The following is an 18694-nucleotide window of genomic DNA, read 5'->3' on the forward strand; positions in this document are numbered from 1 at the left end:
ACAGCGGCCGGGAGCCAGGTCCTTTCTGGCGGGTGGTGGGGGAGGGGAGCATCCTTGCTGTCACCAGAGCCCAGCTGGGATCGGGTGGGGAGACTGGGACCAGGGGACACTCTCCCAGAGCGTGGGGCTCTCTCCCAGGTGCCGGCTCAGCCCTACACTGCTTTCCTCCTCAGGGACTCGCTGGTTTGCGCCTTCTTTTCAGAGAGGGGTTCTTCTTGGTGTTTCACACTCCACTTTCAGCTCCCTTGGGGATGGGACTGCTGGAGAGGGGGCAGCATGTCTCAGGGGCCCGGGCTGGTTGGGGGGTCTGCAGGCACACCTGCCCAGGTGGACACGTGCTCTTTCTTCCATGCAGGTGTGCTCCCCAGAAGGGGGGCCGCTCCCAGCCAACCACTGGGACCAGAACGGCCCGGCCCAGCACCAGCAGCAGCTCCAGCCCAGCCAGCCCCAGGGGTCACTCCCAGCCCCGTGTCAGCGCTGCCAGCCCCGTCGGGCTCTCCCGGACCCCGGGCAGCCCTGCCAGCCCCAGCGGCCACTCCCGGGTCAGCGCCGCTGGCCCCAGCGGTCACTTCTGGGCCCAAGACAGCCCTGCCAGCCCCGGCGGTCACTTCTGGGCCCAGGTCAGCCCTGCCGGCCCCAGCGGCTGCTTCCAGCCCCAGATCAGCACTGCCGGCCCCAGCAGTCACTCCTGGCTCAGCCTTGCCGGCCACGATGGGCGCTCCTAGGCCCTAGGCACCGCTGCCGGCGTCTGCGCTCCCTGCTGGCCCCGTGGCAACGCTGCCGGCCCCTGCGCTCCCTGCTGGCGCCGTGGCACCGCTGCCGGCCCCTGCGCTCCCTCCTGGCCCCATGTCCCCTCTGCCGGCCCCTGCGCTCCCTCCTGGCCCTCTGGCACCGCTGCTGGCCCGTGCGGTCGTGGGTGGCCCCCTGTCTTCGTGGCCAGCCCAGCAGGGCATCCTCAGGACAGCGGGGCCGGCCCCCACAGTCACTCCTCCTGCTGCGTCCACGTCGCCGGCCCACCAGCTCACTTTCAGGCCAGTGCTGCTGCCCCCGGCGGGCTCTCTTAGCCCCTTGCCAGCCCCGGAGGTCCCTCCTAGGCCAACCTAGCCGCCCCCAGGGGTCCCTGCTGGGCCTCAGTCAGCCCCAGCAATTAGTTGAAGCCCCAGAGCACCCTGGCCCCGCAAAACCTTCACTGCTGGGCCCTGGACAGCCGTGCCAACAAAAGCGGCCACTCATGGGCCCGGAACAGCCTCACCCCCCCAAGCGGCCACTCCTGGGCCCAGAACAGCCCTGCCGACGAAAGCGGCCCCTCCTAGGCCCAGAACAGCCCTGCCAGCCCTTGCAGTCCCTTCTGGGCCCCAGCCAGCCCTGCAAACCCCAGCCGTTACTCCCCATCCCTGAGCGCCCTTCACTCCTGGGCCGGCCAGCCCCGCCCCGTCGGCCCCTCCTGGGGCCCCCGAGCCAGCCGCGGCGGTCGCTGCTGGACCTGGTTCGGGCCCGTCAGCCGCAGCTCTCACTCCTGGCACCGGGCCGTCCCTGCAGGCCCCTGAGGTCACGACGGACTCGATCCTCCACCCCTGCGGTGGCCCGCCAGGCCCCGTCTGTGAGTCCTGGAGCCTGATCGATGCCCATTTCCTAGGCCTGGGTGTGGCCGTGCTGGGCAGATGTGCTGCTGCACTGGCCAGAGGCCTTCTCCAGGCAGGCCGGGCTGTTTGCGGCTGGAAACTGTGGCTCAGCAGAGGCAGCCCCCGGCAGGGCTGCTGCCAGGTGGAGGCCCGCCTGCACCAGGAACAGAGGAGAGGACCCCCAGCATCTTCCCACCTCCCTGCCATGCTTGACCCTGTCGTGCCCGCTACTTTGGGACGCGCACACTCCTAGGAGAGTGGACACGGCTGCCCCCAAGGGCTTGGGGTTGTCGGAGGGGTTCCTCAGTGTCTCGCTGTGCCTCATGAGTGCCCGTGTGTCCTTGTACGTCAGTCTGTGCACGCCTCCCCCCCCCGCCCTGTGTGATAGGCTACAAGTGTGTGTGTGAGAGTGTGTGCGTGCACGTATGTGGTGTGTGTGTGTACGTGCTGTGGGGGTGTGCCAGCTGCAGGCCTTGCGCCCTGGGGCCCTGACCCATGTGGCCAGCGTGCATTCCGTGCCCTTAGGCAGAATGTGGGCCCCACTGGAGCCAGACTGCAGGTCCCGCTCACCTCCCCTCTGGCAAAGGGCAGCGATGCATGTTCATCTCCAGTGTTCTGTGAATGCAGGGAGGGGACATGGGGGGCACTCGGGGCTGTCTGTGGCCACGTAGGAGCTGCTGGTGACAGGAGGGTGCCCCCCCCCACTCCCCCAACTCCGCCTCCACCCCAGTGGCTAGGTACTGAAGCAGAGGCAGAGTCTCCCGTCTCCCTAGCTCTGGACCAGGAGGGTCGGGGGTGTTCTCAGAATGCCACCTCCTGGCCTCCCACCCAGCCCACGCAGCTTCCTGGCTGTTGCCCGCCCCCCCCGGACGTTCCCCGTCGGGACAGACCTCACACTACAGGGCTTTCTCTGCCCTCCGCCCATCCCACGCCTGAGCTCGGGGGTCACCCATTCCTCACCCCAGACCTCTGGCTCAGGGCAGTCCCACACTGGTGCTCCTGGAGTTTGGGCATGAGGCAAGGCATTCACTTCTGATCCTCCAGAGCAGGAGGGTCTCTGGGGGAGGGAGCAGCAGCTCCTGGGGTTTGCCCTGGCCAGGCTCCCGGACACCCTTTGTGTGTGTGCCTAGTCTCACTGAGCCGCGACGGCCACTCCAGTGCTGATCCCGTTTATGGAGGCTGGGAGGCACACCTCCTCCATCCCATTTGCTCATGAGGACACTGGCTCTCCGGGGTCCCCACTGGCTGGGTGTGGGGGCTGCCCAGCACCCAAAGCAGGGCTTACGGGCATCTGGTCCTCACCCAGGGTCTCCCAGAAACGCGGGGCTTATTTTTCTGATTAAAGAAAATAAAAAGTGCCGTGCCATTATTTTTATGACCGCATCAGTGAGTGTGTGTCATACGTGAAGTGATTTATTCCGACAAGTGGTTTTCTACGCGTCTGGACCTGCCCCCGATCGCTGCGTTCCCACTGAGCAGCAGGAGAGCAGCCTAGGGATGGGGCTGCCCAGGGAGGGGTGCGCAGCCTTGGCACGGCTCATGCTGTGTGCTGTGTGTTCGGGGGAGCCGTGCTCGCCACAGTCCCCCAGCAGACCATCTCAGCAAGCCCCCACATCTCTGCCCTGTCCCTCGGAGCCACTGCTCAGGAAGGGGTCTCTTTCTAGGTGTTGCAGAAGGTGCCTGAGAATTGTCCCAGATTCCTGATACTCCCAGCGTCCCCTCCCTCCTGTTGACCTGAGGGGGGCAGTGTTGGGATCTCTGTCTTCTTCTGGGTCCTGTGCAGGCTCGTGGGTGGGCAAGGCGGGTGCCAACGGGCACAGCTGCTGCCTTTCTAGGCCCTCCTGCTCTGGGAATGTGGCCCTGGCACGTGAGTGCCTAAGTGGGGGAAGCAGAGCTAATGGAATGCTGATCTGCGGGAGGGTGGGAGACTGAGTCCCCCGGGCTGGGCCCAACCCTTCCGATCTGGTACGGCTCCACTGTGACTGAGCCCCACGGTGCCCTTGGGCCCCTGCTCTTCCTTGCCTACTTACTTGCTGAACCATCTGATCCCAGAGGGGTCCCCTGGGGCTCCTGCTACCCTTGGGTTCAAAGTGACAGGACCCTGAAGGGGAGGGCACTTTGGGGAGACACCCAAAGTTGCTGTTGGGAGACTAGACCAGGTGTGCCATGTCCTGGGGGGGCGGGGACGGGAGGGGGTTGCTGCCACCTTCTGCTGTAAGGAGATGAGGGTTTTGTGTGGCCAGATCTTGGAGGTTTCTGAGAACATCTGGTGATCTGGGTTTTTCTGTGTTTTTGGAGATTTTTGAAATGATGGTGGCTCCTTCCAATGTCATCAACCACCTTACTGGCTAAAGGACACGGCTGTGTGGGACCTGTGTGGCCTGGGGTAGAGGCTTGGGCCCTGGCAGCTCACGTGGCCCCAAGGCCAGAGGTGTGGGGGATGGTCCGCCCTGTGGTGGGTAGACTGGGAGAAGCTTGGCTGAAAGTTGGGCGTAGATTGAGTCCATGGGGGCGCTGTGGGTCCGAGGGAGGCCCAGGATTGCTCTAGGCGACGCCGTGAATGGAGACAGGAGCCTGGGTGCAGTGCTCTGGGGGGGTCTCCCTCCAAGCCCTACAGCCCACCCCACGTAAGCCCCCTGCCTTCACCTCCCCATCTGCGGATGGGGCCCAGAGGAGGAGAACATGCCTGGTGCCTGCCAGGCCAGTGAGGAGCAAGGACAGTGCTGGTGGCTATGGTGGTTCGCTGGGAGAAAGGAGACTCCTACCAGGAAGGTGGGGTAGCCCCGGGAGGGCAGGGTCCAGGCACAGGGACAGACCCGGTGGGCCTCACTGGCGCTCTGCAGCCACAGCCGGGCCTCACGCGGTGCTCTGCAGCCACAGCCAGCAGGGTTCCTGGGAGGAGCTTGTCCGCGCCCCGCACACAGCCGAGCGTGTGCGCCTCTGACGAGCGGCGGTGCTCCACGAGCAGGCTCAGGGCTCGGGTGACTGCCGGGGTGACTGTCCTGCCCTCTCGCGTGGAGGGCCCAGGGAGGAAGAGCCCCTGGACTGCCCCCTCACTCGCTGACCGAGGATACTACGAGCACCTCTGTGAACAGGCTGCTCCTGGCACGGAAGAGGCATCCTGGAACTCTGTTCTCACAGATGCTTAGCGTGTCACAGAGGCCGAGGTGCATCCGGGCGACACCGCTGCCTGGCCCTCCCGGCCTGGCCCGAGGCCGCAGTGACCATATGCCCATGCAGCCTGCCCATACCAGTGGGCTTTAAGGGAGGCGGTGTCCCTGTCCCACTGTCCGCTTTGCTTGGGGGGGTTTGGCAGGAACCCCACCCCAGGGCCAGGGTTGGGAGACCACCAGCCTCCCAGAGGGGCCGCGGGACCCCGTACAAACACTTGTCTGAGCCTGCAGATGCAGCTGAATGGTGGTGCTGCCGGGGGGTCATGGTGAGAGCCACACACAGCTGGGGACACTCGTGGCCATGCTGAAATTCAAGAACAGGAGACAAAATTGGTATCAGACGTTCCACGTTCAAAGTGCTATCGGGGACATTTCCCTTCTCCGCAGAGCAAGTCTTAGGACCGTGGTGTGTCTCTTGCTCTTCTCCGTTCAGACCCACCCATTCATGGGCTCCGTAACCACGTGGCTTCTAGCCTGTGGCGTGTGGAGGGTCCACAGTGACCTGCCTCCCCTGGTCTCTCCTCACTCATGGCTCTTGCTGGCTGGCTTGCACCTCACGCTCAGCCAGCCTGTGGCTTGAATCCCCGCCAGCCCGCAGAGCTGAGTGGGCCAGCCCAGAAGCTCCCCTCGGATACCACAGCCCCAGCACCGAGCACGAACAGGCCGGAAGACATGTGCGCTGAGCCTCCCCCAGCCTCAGGAGAGCTGGCATCTGCCCAGATGATGGGCCGGAGACAGGCAGCCGCCTTTCCCTGCTCCCCGCCGCCATGTGAGGCTGATCCTTGGCTTCCACCTTCTAAATGTCTCTCCGAGTGAGATCTCGTTAGAAAATAATTCTGAGGAAATGGCCATCAAAATTCATCGTCTGCGCTCACAGTCACACCCCAGTGTCCGTGCTGGAGGAGGACATGGGTCTGAGGCCGGTCACCACCAGAAACTGGAGATGATGGACCAGAGGAAGGAATGAGGCCGACAGAGTGGGCATTCACAGACCGGGAAGCCCTGGCGGACACGGCCAAGGCCAGAAGTTGTTTCTTTGAAGGCACCAACTACACAGCCGCGGCCGGACGGATGAAGAGTAAAGGTCCCCAGCGACCAGGGTCGCGCCGCAGGTGTCCAGACAGGCCTGGGCCGTCACCGTCTGAGGGGGCAGGCTGCCGGGCAAATCCACTCTGAGCCCACAGACTGAAACGAAGCAGACGCCTGGGTGGTCCCTTACCTGTGGAGGAAGTGAGCTCTGCGATGTGGCCATGTCCGCACCCGCCAGCACCTCGGTCTGTGTCGCAGTGCCTGCCAGAAGGCCGACCTCCTGCTACAGGCCCCAGGGGCTGGCCACACCCAGGACGTTTTCGGACCCCAAGGAGGTGGCAGCTAGGTCGCCCTGCACTCACACCAGGCAGCTCCGCTCCCGCGGCCGATGCCCTTGTCCTTGAGCCTCCCCTGGCAGGCTGTGGTGGTGGCAGCCACTGGCCTCCCGGGCTCTGTCCCCTGACATCTGCGGTGGCGAGGTTCCTCTGCAGAGCCCATTTGAGCATATCCTCCCCCTCTGCCCTCAGTAAAGTCCGATTCTTGGTGCCCTGAGTCCCCCTCCTGTCCTGACATGTCTGCCCTCTGGCCGACTGATGACCCTTGAGGCTCGGCGTCCGGCTCCTCCAGGCACCTCACACCGCGGGCAGCTGCGTTCGCTCACGGCCAGGCCGCACGACCCTGGGCCTGGCGGAGGCCAGTGCTGGGGGAGGACACTGGGGGGGCTGCCGTCTGTGCTGTCCGTCAGGTGGGGCGTCCGCAGTGTCTCCCATGCAGGCCCAGACCCTTTGCGTGTGGGGTTCGTCCTTGCGGCTGCCCTAGTTCTCTCACTCGTACAACAGACATCTCTAGCCTCCGTGCCGGACCCTCTCATGTCCCCTGCTGGGCGGCCTCCCCAGCAGCAGACTGGGTCTCAGGTGCTGGGGCAGGGCTGCTGCAAGCCCCGAGCTCCCACCCCAGACCCGGCGCTCACAGGAACCGAGCAGTGCGCCCTGCATGGCGGGTTGCGGGGTGGGGCTTCAGTGCAGGAGCTGTTGCAAGGGTGGAGGAGAGATGGGCTGTAGGGTGGCAGGCACCCGTCGCCCCCTAGGCCCCACCTGCCAGGTCATCACAGCCCTGCCCAGGAGGGAAGCACTCCGCGTCCAGTATGAGCTTCGGGTCACTGCCTGTCTGGGCCCGGGATGCAGCAGGGTACAGGACGGAGACAGTCCCTGCCTTCACGAAGTTTGGAGAACGGTGGGGAAGACAGGTGTGCAACGGATGGAGGGATTTCGAGGTGCCCACGGGCGTGCCTACAATGGGAGAAGCTCCTGTAGATGAGGGCTCAGGGAGCCTCTCCCAGCATGCGCAGGGGCGGCAGAGCACCTGGCACTCCGGGGACGGTGGACAAGCCCCTGGCACTCTGGTGGGGAGGGGCAAGCGCCTGGCATTCCTGGGGGTGGTGGCTGAGAACCTGGCACTCCGGTGAGGGACGAGCGCTTGGCACTCCAGTGGGGGGAACGGCCGAGCGCCTGGCTTTCCCAAGGGTGGGGGCGCTGTACAGGCGCCACTGGGGGTCGTCAGCAGTGCAGGGTGTGAGCTGGTGGATGTTTTTAACAACTTGTGCTGGTGGCCAACAGACAGGCCAGCCGCTCAGTGTGGGCAGCCGCTGAGCAGGAGACTTCTGCTGCGCAAGAGGCTTCTTGGTGGCTTAAATCAGGTCATTAGCTTCTAGAAAGATGGGGACATCTCCCGAGCAGGTGACGGAGGCTGGATGGAGCCCAGAGGGCCCCGCACCAGCCCACTCCGATAGAGTTTTGGGGGCCGGACAAGGCAGCTCATCTTGTTCCTCTAGCAAGGGGGGCCACATCCAAGCACAGACCGGGACCTCCCACAGCTTGTGTCCCCTGGAGCCTGCTGGCCACGCAGCTGCTCGGGTAGTGGCCTCAGGCATCCCCTACCAGCTGCGGTGCGTCGTGCATCTGTCCGTCATCCGCCCAGCGACCTGTCCGAGTCTCCTGAAGAGCAGGGAGCAGTGGAAGGGACAGCCAGCCTCGGAGGGCTGCGGTCTGTGCCTGGGTGCTGGACTTTCGTGGGAACGCTCGCACGGCCTGAGTCCCCTTCACGGCACCAGACCGCAGTCAGGGACCGACTTTTCACATGGAGACAGACACACCGACCAGTGATCCTATGTCACGTTCAGAGGGACACTCGGGGCCCCAGGATCCTGGTCGATGTAGGAGTGGACAGAGGGTTGGGAAGGATTATCTGGAAGAAGCGGGGTCAAGCTTGTAACTCGAGTAGGTGTCAGCCAGCCCAGGGGAGTGGGAGCACCAGGCTCCCCCTGCAGCTGGTTGCACTGGGGCGCATGCCCGGGAGTCTCAGCAGCGCCGCCCCGCTTCACCGGCGGACCTGCCATCAGTCGGGGGACACCAGCCTGAGAACACCCAAGCTCAGCCGTACCCATTTCTCACGTTCTAGGAGGGGTGTTGAGCTCACACAGCAGAGCCTCGTACATTGGGCAGGGGGGCTTTGTCCCACACTCCAGTGCTCTCCAGCTCCTGCCTGCCCAAGGGGGTTTGCACTGTCTGCGTGAAGGGCCCCTCCCTGAGCGGGCCTTGCTCTGTGCCCTTGCCGAAGCCCTGGTGCTCCCTGCCACAGCCTCTGTCAGGTTCACTGTAGAGCTGGGACCTAGAGCACAGGCCTCTGCCAGTCATGGGTTCGGGCGCTGGGGCTGAGAGGGCGGACGCACACAACAGAACACAGCAATCCTATGTCACACTCTCTGCGGCTACGTGCCATGGGGAGGGCGGCCGTCACACATGCCAGCTGGGATGGGGTGCAGTTTCTGTGGGGTCAGGAGGCCCCACTGAGCCCCAGGGAACTGGGCACCTGTTGCTGGTGGGAAGAGCAAGTAGTAGGGGACCACCAGGCCTGGAGGTACATGAGCAGGCTTCCTGGCAGAGCTGTAGGTTGATGGCCCTGGCCTGGGACACTGACGCCCAGGGAGTGAGGGGCATACTGGGCATGGGCTGTCCTGTCTGCCCCGGGACACTGCTGTCTCCCAGCTCCTGGGCCCTTTCTTAGCAGCATCCTCTGGACTGGCCACCCAGTCCACTCAGTGCCAACACCTCCCACCCCTGTGGTCTGATTGCCAAGTGGAAGCACACATTGCCCGTCTGGGCTGGTGTGCTGGGCGGCCCGCCTGGGAGGTAGATGCTTTCTTCTGGGATGTGCAGTGTGGCCTGGGCTGGAGGGCCCTGCTGTGAGGAGCTCAGGGAAGGACGGCTGTCTTGGGAGGGGGTTCTTCATGGGTGCGTTGCCATGGCCTCAGTGTTCCTGCCAGAGAGCTCAGAGCCTCAGGGTGCTCCTGGTAGGCCCCAGTCTGAGACACTGCGTCCCTCACCCCATAGACCCCATAGTCTGATGGCAGTGCTCTGTCCTCCTAGTCTAAGGGAATTGTTCTCTCCCCACCTTTCTGAGCGTCAGAACCTGGCCCTGCCAGATGGAGGCAGTGCTGTATTTCTCCATATCTCTCAGTCGGAAGGTGAAGTCCCGGCACCCGCCCCCCCCTAGCCCCAAGTCTGAGAGCGTGCTCTGGTGGCACGCCGCCTTGCAGGAGCCAACTGTGACAAGAATTTACAAGCCAGCGTTCAGACTGTTGGCAGCAGAGCCCAGCTGTGGTGTGTTTACACCGCAGAAGCTATACGTGCTCCATTTGAGGGCTCCCAATCCCGCATCTGTCTCCGTGGGGCCATTCTCCACTCTTCTGTGGGCCTTCTGACTTGCCGCCACACCTTTCTCTCGGAAGCCCTCCCTGGCAGCCCTGTCTTCTTCCCTCTGCTGTTGTCCTGGTACTTGTGGCTGTCTGCCAACCACGTGCCTGTCTCTTCTTTGTAGGCTTCGGGAGGATGGGAATGTGTGTCTGTTGTGTTTGCTGCCCAGAACAGAGCCAGTTCGTAGGCACCCTGTAAGCATTGGGTAGATGGGCCAGTGGGCAGGTGGATGGGTAGATGGGTAGATGGATGGACAGGGGGATGAGTGGGTGGATGGACATGTGGGTGGGTAGGTGGGGGTAGGGGTGGACGGATGTGTAGACAGAGGGATAGACGGATGGGTAGGTGGGTGGTGGTGGGGTGTGGTTGGATGAGTGAGGAGATAGGTAGGTGGACGGATGTTAGAAGGGTAGATAGATGGGGGGGTGCGTGGGTGGAGATGGATGAGTGGATGGACCACAAGGCCCAGTGGTGGGCTCAGGCACAGGGGCTCCCGCCTCCCAGGGCAATCTGGGCACCCTCTGGCCCTGGACATGGACTTGAAGGCCTGCGACTCTGATCTCATCTCTCCAGCTCCAGCTGGCAGCAGAGGTGTGCCGTCTCTGACCCCACCCCTGGCTTAACTGGCCAGCAACATTTCTGAGCAGCTAGGGGAGCAGATGGGGCTATTGGACAGCCGAACCCCAGCTTGAGCTGTGTGGGGTTGTGGCCTGGGGACAGAAGTAGGTGACCAGCCAGCCCATTATGTCTGGGATTGGCGTAGTGCCCAAGATGCAGGACTCAGTTTTGTAGGACTTTCTGGGAAATGGGGCTTTCAGAGCCAAAACGTGAGAAAGGGTGACAGACCCCAGCCTGCCCCACCTGCAGGGTACTGCTGAGGGGTCGGTCTGAGGCTTCCTTTCTGGGACCCAGCTCAGAGAGGAGACAGGCTGCTTATGTGCGTTCGGTGGAATGTGGCGCCCTCCCTCTTCCATTTCCAGCCGTGTGAGGTCGTAGTATAGTCCCTCCGTCTACTCTCCTCTTACTGGGTAAACTTGTGCAGTCAACAGTCTTCCCCACAGTGCATGGTAGTCTGCACTGGTCCTTCCCTGGATCTGTGGTTTCTCTGGGTCTAGCTTTTCTCTCCTGGGACAGGGACCCTGCCCTGGGCTCAGGCTGAGCTTCTGTCCCCCAGCAGTGACTGTGTGGAGCTCTTGAGGGTGAGGACTAATGGTCACAGACATAATCTCCACGGGAACCACAGCAGAATCTCCTAGAGGGCCTGCTGACACAGGGTTTGAGTTTCAAATTCAGCAAGCCTGGGTTGGGTTCGTGTCCTGAACAAGTCCCTGGGTGCTGCTGCTGCAGCCAGCCCAGCGACCCTGCTTTGAGAAGCACTGGACTGTAGCTCTCGGTTTCTTAGGCTTCCCCCAGGGAGGCAGCAAGGAAGGTCCCCCATGCCCCAGTTTTCTCCACTTTGGGGAAGGGTTGTTGTGGGGTCCGGAGCTGGGGGAGCCCGCAGGTAACAACAGTGACACCTGGTGGCTTCTTGGGGCTGGCCCAGGGCTCAGGCAGACAGAACCACATCACACACACACACACACACACACACACTGCGTTGCGCACACGTGCACACACTGCGTCACACGCACACCTAAGCATGCACACACGTGTTGCAGCACACCCGCACACACATGTGTGCACACACACAGCGCCACACTGCGTCACACGCACACACTGTAGCACACCCGCACACGCGCGTGCACACACAGCCACACGCACATATGCACGCACGCACGTACACACACTGCAGCACACGCGCGCATCCCGTCACATGTGAGGGACTTGGTGGCATCCCATTTCACAGGTAAGGAAGCTGAGACTTGGAGAGTCAGGAGAGGCCGCACTGGTCAGGGTCTGTACATGGAGTGCTCAACCAAGTAGGAAGGAGCACAGGAAGCAGGGGTCCCCAAGGCCCTGGATGTGGGGCCAGGACCCTGCCCCTAGCCTGCCTTGGAGAAGGAGGGTGGTGCTGAGGCCTGGGCTTTCCTGGAGCCCTAGTACCCGGGGCCTTGGGCTGGGGATTGTGGGCCCTGGTTCCGTCTTGTCATTTATACTCTGCTGGCCGACAACCCAGGGCCCATGGCATTGGGGGCTGTACCCCCATCTTGGGACCTGGGGTGGCCCTGGGGAACAGGGGCTCTGAGGGCTGCCTCGAGAGAGGCTTCTGGCTGAGCCTGCTGTGACATGCACAGGAGCAGGGACCCAGGTCCCCAGGGTGTTTCCAGGACTCAGGAATGTTCTAGATCGTAGCCATTGTGCCTTGCAGACCCATCTTGACCTTTGGCCCGGTCAGGATCTCCAGGCTGGAGGGTGTTTGAGACAAAAGGGCTGGACGTGGAGGACTGGCTGGAGGCTCCGGACCCAGTCAGACCTCACTGACCCTGGTCATGGGGTGCGTCCTGCACACTCCTGCACCCGCTGAGCTAGGAGGCTTGGGGACAAAGAGGAGGGCAGGACACCTGTACCCCTCGCGGTGTCCCCACGCTGGTGAGGGGTCAGCGGCCACCTGGGTCTGCTCCACGGAAGGTGCCAGGCACACAGACGGGGTGTGGAGGGTCCACAGGTGTCCCACACGCTGACAGAGAGGACACAGCTGCGGGATCTGTGGGAACTGCGGGAATTGGGAAGCTGGGCGGTTGGGAGGTGGTGGAACCCTGGACAGAGAGTGGGGGAGCCCAGGACACCTGGGCCACGTGGTTGGGGGTGGTGACTACAGTTATGTCCCAGTGAAAAGGAAAAAAGAAGCAGGAATTTTGGGTTCACCTAACTTTCTGGGCTTGGTTTGGCCGCCTGTAAAGTGCGCACAAGCGTCCGATCTCTTACGGGCTGCTGCGTGAGAGGGGGTGGGGCGCTGGCCGGCATACACCGGAGCAGCTGCCTTGCTTCTAGACGCAGAGCCAAGGCACAGAGATGTCTAGCGGTGGCCCGGGGTCACACAGTGGGGAGTGGCCGGGTCACCCAGTGGGGAGTGGCCGGTCCACACCTGTCTGTGCACACCTGGGACCATGGTGGTGTGGGTGCTGCAGGGGTGGGTGAGCGGCCACCGGCCTGTCCTGGAAGCCTGGTGTCCAGCTCCCTGGTGCAGTGAGATGGGGCGGGGCGGCCCACCTGCTCCGGCTCCAGGAAATCAGGGCAGAGCTCACAGCGGCATTATGTCGTGTGTCGTCTGCTCTTCTGGGTGTTTCTGCTCCGAGTGGTAAATGGTCAGCTCCGCAGAGCCTTGCCCCCGCTGCCCTCTCTCTGGGTCGTGGCCTGGGTCTCAGTGTGGGTGAGCAGGGCAGAGCAGGGGTGAGGAGCCTGACCCTGGCAGGGCCCCCGGCCCTGCCCCCACAGGCAGAGGGCTTGGGTCTGTGTTTGCTGAGCCTGCCTCTCCCTGTCCCCAGATGAAGGTCACCGCGTCCAGAGGGGGCGACCGCCACAGTGGGGACGACAGCCTCCACGAAGCCACCAGCTCCCGGACAAGCAGTTCTCGGGACCAGCTCAGTGATGTGAGTGCCCCAGCTGTGTCTGTCTGTCTCTCTCTCTCTCTCTCTCTCTCTCTCTCTCTCTCTCTCTCGGGTGCCCGCGGCCGGCCCCCCGCCCCCGCAGACACTGTGGGCCCAGGCTTAGCACCTGAGACTCACTGGGGGCTTTGCCTTTGCAATTAGCATTCTGCTTTCATTAAAACATGATTTTTTGGTAATCAGGACTTCCGCACTAGGAGGGGTTTAAATGGGGAACCCGGAAGAGGCCCCAGCAGGACCCCTGGGGAGGCCCTTGTCCAGCAGGGAGCCTGCCCTCACCCATGGGTGCTGCTGGTAGGGCAGTGGGCGGGGAGCCAGGGCCGTGGTGGGAACAGTGGTGGGCAGTGCTTCTGGCCTGGTGGGCGGGCCTGCTGAGGCCTCTGGGAGCAGCGTTCTGGTCTGGGGACAGACAGTGCCCCAGAGGGCAGGCCCCCCCCCCGCCAGCCTCAATGACTGGGGCAGCACAGGGAGGATTACACTTGGGACGTGGCCCGCCGTAGGCATGTTGGGTGCCCTCCAGGGCCCCTGGCTCTCCCTGGCCACAGCCACTTGGAGGAGGGGGTAGGTGGGCACAGCGGGGGATTAGGATGGAGACCGGGGTGAGGGGTCCCAGGAGGAAGTGCCTCGGGGTGTCGGGGGGCCCAAGAGGCTTTTGTCTTCCTAACCCCCTGCTGCAGAAGCTCAGAGGCTGGGGGCTGGGTTTCTGGATGATTGAATGGAGGGAGCGTCTCTCATTATCATCTCAATAGGGGCCTAGGGGCACGGTTGGTGTGTTCCCCCCCCCCTCGCCCGCCCCGGAGGAGGGCTAATTGCCTGCCGGAGCTTGCTGCCACAAGATGGGAAAATAGGCTGGTAATTGTCTGGGGCCATGGGGCTGCCCTACTTCGGACGCTAATTGCCGGTGGGACGCGTGAGGACGGATTCTGAGCACAACAGGGACAGCCCTGAGGGCGCACACTTGGAGAGCAGTTACAGCGCGCGCACACACACGTACGCGCGCGCACTCACACACCCCGCCCCCGCCGGCAGGGCTTAGCAGTGGGCTTCCCAAACACACACACACACACACACACACGCACACCCCACCCCCGCCCCCGCCCCCGCCGGCAGGGCTTAGCAGTGGGCTTCCCAAACACACACACACACACACACACACACACAGAGCAGTGGGCTTCACACACACACACACACACCGCCGGCAGGGCTTAGCAGTGGGCTTCCCAACCCCGCCAGCCGGCCTGCCGGCATCTGCCTGAGGAAGGAAGGGTCCCATAGCCCCAGCTGAGGCTGGATGGGGTACCGTGTACAGAGCAGAGAAGTCCAGGCGGCAATGGGGGACCCTCCCCTACACACACCCCGTGGTCTCCCACCGTCCTGGAGGAATCTGCAGCCAGACCTCCGTTCCCCCCAGCAGGCTCCAGACCCTGGTCTTCGAGCCCTGGACGAGTCTGCGCTGGCCCGCTGAGCACCTACTCACTCACTCACCCTACACTGGGCCCTGCATCTACCTGCCCCCTCCCCGTCCCCCAGAGCCCCCACAGCAGAAAGCCCTTCCTCACGCAGCCTCTGGCAGGGCCCAGCTCCTGTTTCTCCTGACACCAGAGAGCGCTCCGCCAAGTGCTGTTGGGGCTCCCTCAAGGGACCTCCGGTGGCCACAGTGTGCCCTGCCATCTTATTTCCAGGGCCCCGAGGTTACCCGTCCAGCTCCCCTTCCAAGAAGCCTGCCCTCCGCTCCTGTACCCCCACAACTCTGGGAGGCTGGGAGGCTGGAGGCTGCTGGGTAGTCGGGGGCAGGCCCACCTGGGCACAGAGGAGTGGGCCCTACTCCCCTGCGTTCCCGTGGTTGGTGGAACTGTGTGCGTAAAGGTGGGGTCCGGCTCCGCGAGGGGCCGAGATGGACCTGGGGACTGAGCCCCTCTCTGAGACAACGTAGCCACTTCGCCCTCCTCTCGGTTGGGCGAGCTCTGCTGGGCTGGACCACGTCTCCGGAGTCTCTCGGGGGAGGTTCCAAACGTGGGTCCCCAGGCACAGGTGGGAGGCTGCTGGGGCTCTGGGCCACTGTGCTGTACCCTCCCTTGCGGCTTCTGTCCCAGGTCCCAGCCTCGTGCCCCCCAATCCTGTGACCCAGCAGCAGCCGGGGGCCTGGGCCAAGGGGGTGGTCCTCAGAGGAGGGGCCACCCGGGGGAGGTGTGACCATCCTGACTGTGCTTCCTTCCCCCGCAGAGCTCCGCGCAGGCGGTGTCGGGCAGAGGCTACTCGGTAAGTCTGCTGCCCCCTCCACTGCGGGCTGGACCCACACATGCCTCTTGCCGCCGCAGCCCCCAGCCGTCTTCAGCGTGTGGTCCCTGCCCCAGCAGCGGGGCTGGGGTGGAGGCCAGCTGGGGCGGAGGCCGGCGGAGACCACCTGGGAGCATCGCTCAGGGTCTCGACCCGGGAGAGAACAGTCGGCCCTCGTTGCCTGACTTCCTGAGGACCAGGGGTAGGGATATGCTCTACCCCGGGTCCTGCCAGAAAGCACTTGGAGTGAAGGGTCCCGGGCACCGAGCAGCAGCCCCCCCACCCCAGGGACTTGACCCCCCCCACGCTGCGCTCCATGCTCCGCCGCCTGGGCTCAGGTGTGAGGCTCCGGGGCCCTGTGGCAGGAGGTGCTGGCTTGCTGGGCCTGACCAGGCTGGCTCTGTGGGGGCTACCTCCCTAGCCCTGCCTCCTGCCTCCTGCCCCTGCTTCCTGCCCCTCCCCTCCTCCCACCCACCCCTACCCCAGCTGCCCCTACCATTTCCTCGTGACTTCATTTTGTTGCCCCTTAAGCATCAGGAGGGACGTTAATGACGCCATAAAACCCAGAGCTCCATAAAAGCCATTTTTGCAGATTTACAGCCTTTTTTTGGCTCATTGGAGGGTGGGGCCTGGGCTCTGCCTGCCTCATCCTTGCCTCCCGCCTCTGCCCCCAGCCCCTGATTTACTGAGAGCCCCGAGTCCCAGGCCTGCTGGGAGGCTTCTCTAAATCACATCAGCTTTTTATAGGGTGTGTCATTAACCCACTGACTTTCTGTGTGACAGGACACCCTGCGCCCCTGGGCCTCCCCTGACCCCTGGCCGCCCTGACCTCAGGGTTGGGTGGGTCAGGTGCCGGGTGTTCAGCGTTGCACCTGGTGGGCTGTAGGCTTCTGGGTGGTGGTCACATCCTGATGCCGGAGGGGTGTCTCCCTGGGGGGGCCCTTCCCTCCTCGGGTCCGGCCACAGCCATGGGTGGCGGCCTGCAGTGCCCCTTCCCGCCGCCCCCCCCGGGCCAGGTCGTCTCAGCATATCCTCTGCTCCTCGTTGGAGTGGCACTCTCGCTGGGAGCGGTGCCAGCGCTGGGCTCCAGCCGGGGGCAGAGCGCTAGTGCAGGAAGTGGCTGGTGGTAACACTTGGTGTGATGCGCATCGGGACAGGGAGAGAGAGTGGATGGTCAGGGGTGTGTGCCGGCCTAAGGGTCCCAGACGGGCGAGGCCCAGGGATGCGCCGACTGGCGCCTCCTTCCGTGTGTGAGAGTCCCTGGGCAATTGGGGTCTCCCTGCTCTGAGCCTCCTTGCTAGAGCCCCTGCGCGGCCCTTCTGCTTCCAGATTGCATGTGTTATTCATGGTCTTCTCCCCCAAGAGCTCCTTGGAATGTTTCCTGGAGAAAAACCCGTAATTAATGGGCCAGCTGCTTGCAACTTAACCCCCCATGGCCACTGCACAGGAGTGACAGGTGGTGGCAGGGACGTACCCAGCCTGCTGCTGGGCCATGGCGGTTCCTGTGTGTGCATGCCAGGTGCCGGCAGGAGCAGGTGTGTGCCGGTCCCCAGCATGAGCAGGTGTGTGTTCCGGTCCCCGGCATGAACAGGCGTGTGCGTTAGGTCCCTGGCACGAGCAGGTGAGTCTGCTGGTCCCCGGCATGAGCAGGTGTGTGCTGATCCCTGGCATGAGCAGGTGTGTGCTGATCCCCGGCATGAGCAGGTATTTGCTGATCCCCGGCATGAGCAGGTGTTTTCTGATCCCCGGCATGAGGTGTGTGCTGATCCCCGACATGAGCAGGTGTTTGCTGACCCCCGGCATGAGCAGGTGTTTGCTGATCCCCGGCATGAGTAGGTGTTTGCTGATCCCCGGCATGAGCAGGTGTTTGCTGATCCCCGCATGAGCAGGTGTTTGCTGATTCCCGACGTGAGTAGGTGTACACATTAGGTCCTGGCGTGAGCAGGTGTTTGTGCTGGTCCCTGGCATATGCTTGTGGGCGGGTGCTGCAAGGTTTAGGTGGTTGGCCTGGCCATTCCGGAAGCAGAGGTGCCTCTGGCACTGGAGGAGGCGGAACCAACCCCTGTGACCCTCAGCCAGTAGGAACAGAGAGGGTGGGGGCAGGTGGGTGGCCAGGCCCAGGCCTGGGAAGTTCTGTGAGCTCAGTGCCCAGATCTCTGTGCACTGGGCCCCCAGGGCTATCTGTGGCTTCCGGCGCTGCCCACCAGGGGTGTGAGGGCTGGGCCAACTGGACTGGGCAGAGGGGGACTATGACCCTGCCTCTAAATCCAGGCTTCACCATGGGAGCCCCAGACACTCGAATGTGCACACTGAGGTCGAGGCCTGCGTGCGTGTACGTGCATGTTCACTGGGTGGTGCGTGTGGCTTTTGCCAGCACCTGACCCGTGTACAGGTCGCGGATGGCTCTCTGTGAGAGGAGAGTGTATGCCGTGTCCCCTGTGTCTCCGTGTGGCTGTGGGGGGCTGTGCACGCCTGTAAGTCCCAGTGTGCTGTTTCTTTCTGGACCATGCGCATGTCCGTCTGGAAGGGTGTGTGCGTGCCCCTGTGTGTCTGTGCTTAAGTGGCAGTCATGGCGCGGGTGCCTGGATGTGAGCCACGGCTTCGCGTGTGGGTGTGCGCCTGTGCCCCGGTGTCTTGTTTGTGTGTGTCTGTAGGTGGGACCTTAGGCTCGGCAGGGCTCATGTCTGTCCCCAACCACGTCCCTGCACTAGTGACCCAGGGCAGCTGTCATCTGACCTGCTTTATAGACCTTACTTAAAGGGCTTTAATTCTGTGAGCTTTATCCCTAGCAAATCCCCAATTATTGCTCATCCTCGACAGCTTGTCCCGGAAGCTTGGTGCGGCCTCCCCGGCACACATCAGATGTTCCTTAGTGCCGCGAGATGAGTTGGAAAGTAATTTTCTCCGTTCAGCTGTTGGGAACTGGGGACGTGACAACCCATCTCCCTCCAAAGCAGGGCTTGGGAGTTCTTTTATTAAAGGGAAATGAGGATCTGGATGCCGGCTGGGGCCGGGAGGCTGGCCTAGTGTGTCGCACAGAGTGTTCTGGAAGCGGCCTGTGCTCACAGAGGCTCTGGGGCTGCAGACAGGAGCGGAGGCAGAATGGCAGTGATGCCACCGGCCACCACCTGTGATGAGCCCGGGAGGTCTCAGGCCCTCCGTGTGGACGTGATCACCATGGCAGTGACCCCCCCCCCCAGGTGAGGATTGAAGTGCAGGGCTCAGAGACCCCCGCGCAGGTGCCGGCCAAGGGGCTGAGCTGAGAGCCAGAGCAGGCAGGCCCATCCGCAGGTCCC

The 18694-nt window shown here is 63.5% G+C and overlaps 1 protein-coding gene across 7 annotated transcripts in view; it reads left to right on the forward strand.

Annotated features, from left to right (window-relative positions):
• The window catches only part of FBRSL1 (fibrosin like 1), a 78480-nt gene that overhangs the window by 17036 nt on the left and 42750 nt on the right, over positions 1-18694 (forward strand). For 6 of the 7 annotated variants that reach the window (XM_044243582.1, XM_044243576.1, XM_044243579.1 and 3 more), the window contains exons 3-4: positions 13002-13106; positions 15345-15380. In XM_044243582.1, coding sequence (XP_044099517.1) covers positions 13002-13106; positions 15345-15380 — 141 coding nt within the window. Of the gene's footprint in view, positions 1-355; positions 3006-13001; positions 13107-15344; positions 15381-18694 lie in introns of those variants that run through there. The other variant, XM_044243583.1, reaches the window with a different exon arrangement.

Source organism: Neovison vison, chromosome 3, assembly GCF_020171115.1.
Source record: "Neovison vison isolate M4711 chromosome 3, ASM_NN_V1, whole genome shotgun sequence".
Classification (NCBI taxonomy): domain Eukaryota; kingdom Metazoa; phylum Chordata; class Mammalia; order Carnivora; family Mustelidae; genus Neogale; species Neogale vison.